Below are 1,955 nucleotides of genomic sequence, written 5' to 3' on the forward strand. Positions count from 1 at the left end.
ACATGAGAACAATACAAAACAATTTCCATTAAAAGGCTCTTGTGAGAAAGTTAGTTTTTAAAAAAATCTCTGTGACAACTCTGAAGGGCAGGAGATACAACAGCACAAAGTCCAGCTTGAGACTGTGAGAGTGGATAAGTGTGTGTGTGTGTGTGTCCAGTTGGCTTCCATCCTAGTTTGTAGAAGGCCATCTATGTAGTAATTTACAAATATTCATGGTAATATCTAGATAGATTTCCACATTAAGTTATAATATATACAATGTGAACTCCAAATTTTAATGAAGTCTGTGGAAATCCTACTTTATTTGCTTCACAATTTAATGCCTTTTGTTCTCAATTTGTAAAATGGGAATTTGTAGGGATATGGGATTTTCTTAGGATCTCAGGACAAAGCATTCTATTTTGCATAGATACAGGGTGAGCAATTACCAGCCTAAAAGATAAGTCATAGCCCAGCCGGTGCGGTGCAGTGGTTGAGCGTTGACCTAAAATCCAGGAGGCCATAGTTCAAACTCAATCCCCGGTGGGGGAGAGGGGGGCGGGGGGAGCAGGAGGCAGCCGATTGAGTATTCTCTCTCATCATTGGTATTTCTGTTTCTCTCTCCCTCCCTTCTTCTCTGAAATCAATAAAAATATATTTTTAAAAAGATAAATCATAAGTAAGGATATAAAATAATAACAGACAAATAATGCCAATAAATAATACAGTAATAAATAAATATAATGCAAAAATAAATTGTTTTGGGTACTCACAACTGTTAACCTGTTTTTTCCCACCCCTGTATTAATATCATTTCAATAATTACTTTATATCATCATTTTCAACTTGCACAACAAATAAAGGACATAAAAGTTCAGAATTGCATGTGACTTTGAGTAGTTCATAGACACTAATGTTATGAACTTTCACTATATGACAGTCATAATTTTGTTAATTAAAGAAATAATTTATTTTTCTTGCTTTGCAAGGCCCTCCACCACCCAATTATCTGTCATTTTTCAGCCCTCTCTTTACTATTCTATTCCTCTTCTCACTCTAGATGAAGGTCCTTCAGACTTGCTGTTCCCTCTGCTCTTCTCTTCCCTTCCTTCAAGTCTTTGTCCAAGGGTCATATTACCAGGTAAACCTTGTCCATGTACCACTACTAAACTGAAACCCCCACCCTAGTGCTCCCTAATCTCCTTCCTTGCTTAATTTTTCTCCATAGCGCTCATCACTATCTAGCTTACTATGTTTTTCACGTTTGTGAGTAGCCTGTCCCCCTCCCACTAGAATGCAAACTCTGCATTTGCTGTGATTATTGCTCTCTCCCATAATCTAGAGCTGTGCCTGGCACATAGTAGGTGCTCAATAATATTTGTCTAGTGAATAATACATACACAGCCAGTATGATTTAATGTCTTTCTTTGGGTTGAAAATACCACACGGAATATGGAAATCATTAAATGGTGAATATCACATACCACACAAGAGGCTTCATATTGCTTCCCCAGTTTAGGCCTCAAAAATGCACTGAAAAATTAATAGAGATATTTGTTATCAGCATAAATAAAATTATTATTAGAACATCCTTATGACATATCTTCCAATGAATAAAACATCATGCTACAAAACTCAAATTCCATGCTTCCCGATAGCTTGCTAATAAGCAGGTGCTGAATGGCTGACCACATTTGCTTTTACACATGTAATTACATATATGAAAGAGATGTGCATCTCTATGCTTTCTGTATCGACTCTTAGCCTGAAGATTTTTCCTAATCAGATTCTAAATCGCCAGTAGTCAGAAGTGGTGTATTACTCATGTACAGTCATATTAAAACATGAAAACGAACACAGCTTGTGGGTCATGATTTCCAGAATCCAATTTCTTATATGATAAGTCTTAATAATAATAATAACAATAATAATGATGATGGAACCCTTGTTTATTGGAATAGGTTTCAGGCTTT

At 36.1% G+C, this 1,955-nt stretch overlaps 1 protein-coding gene across 1 annotated transcript in view; it reads right to left on the reverse strand.

Moving 5' to 3' along the window:
- The window catches only part of UNC80 (unc-80 homolog, NALCN activator), a 207,940-nt gene that overhangs the window by 205,218 nt on the left and 767 nt on the right, over window positions 1–1,955 (reverse strand). The window contains exon 2 of the mRNA XM_015558108.1: window positions 1,467–1,515. Coding sequence (XP_015413594.1) covers window positions 1,467–1,515 — 49 coding nt within the window. The remainder of the gene's footprint in view (window positions 1–1,466; window positions 1,516–1,955) is intronic.

The sequence above is a fragment of the Myotis davidii genome, unplaced genomic scaffold, assembly GCF_000327345.1.
Source record: "Myotis davidii unplaced genomic scaffold, ASM32734v1 scaffold268, whole genome shotgun sequence".
Classification (NCBI taxonomy): domain Eukaryota; kingdom Metazoa; phylum Chordata; class Mammalia; order Chiroptera; family Vespertilionidae; genus Myotis; species Myotis davidii.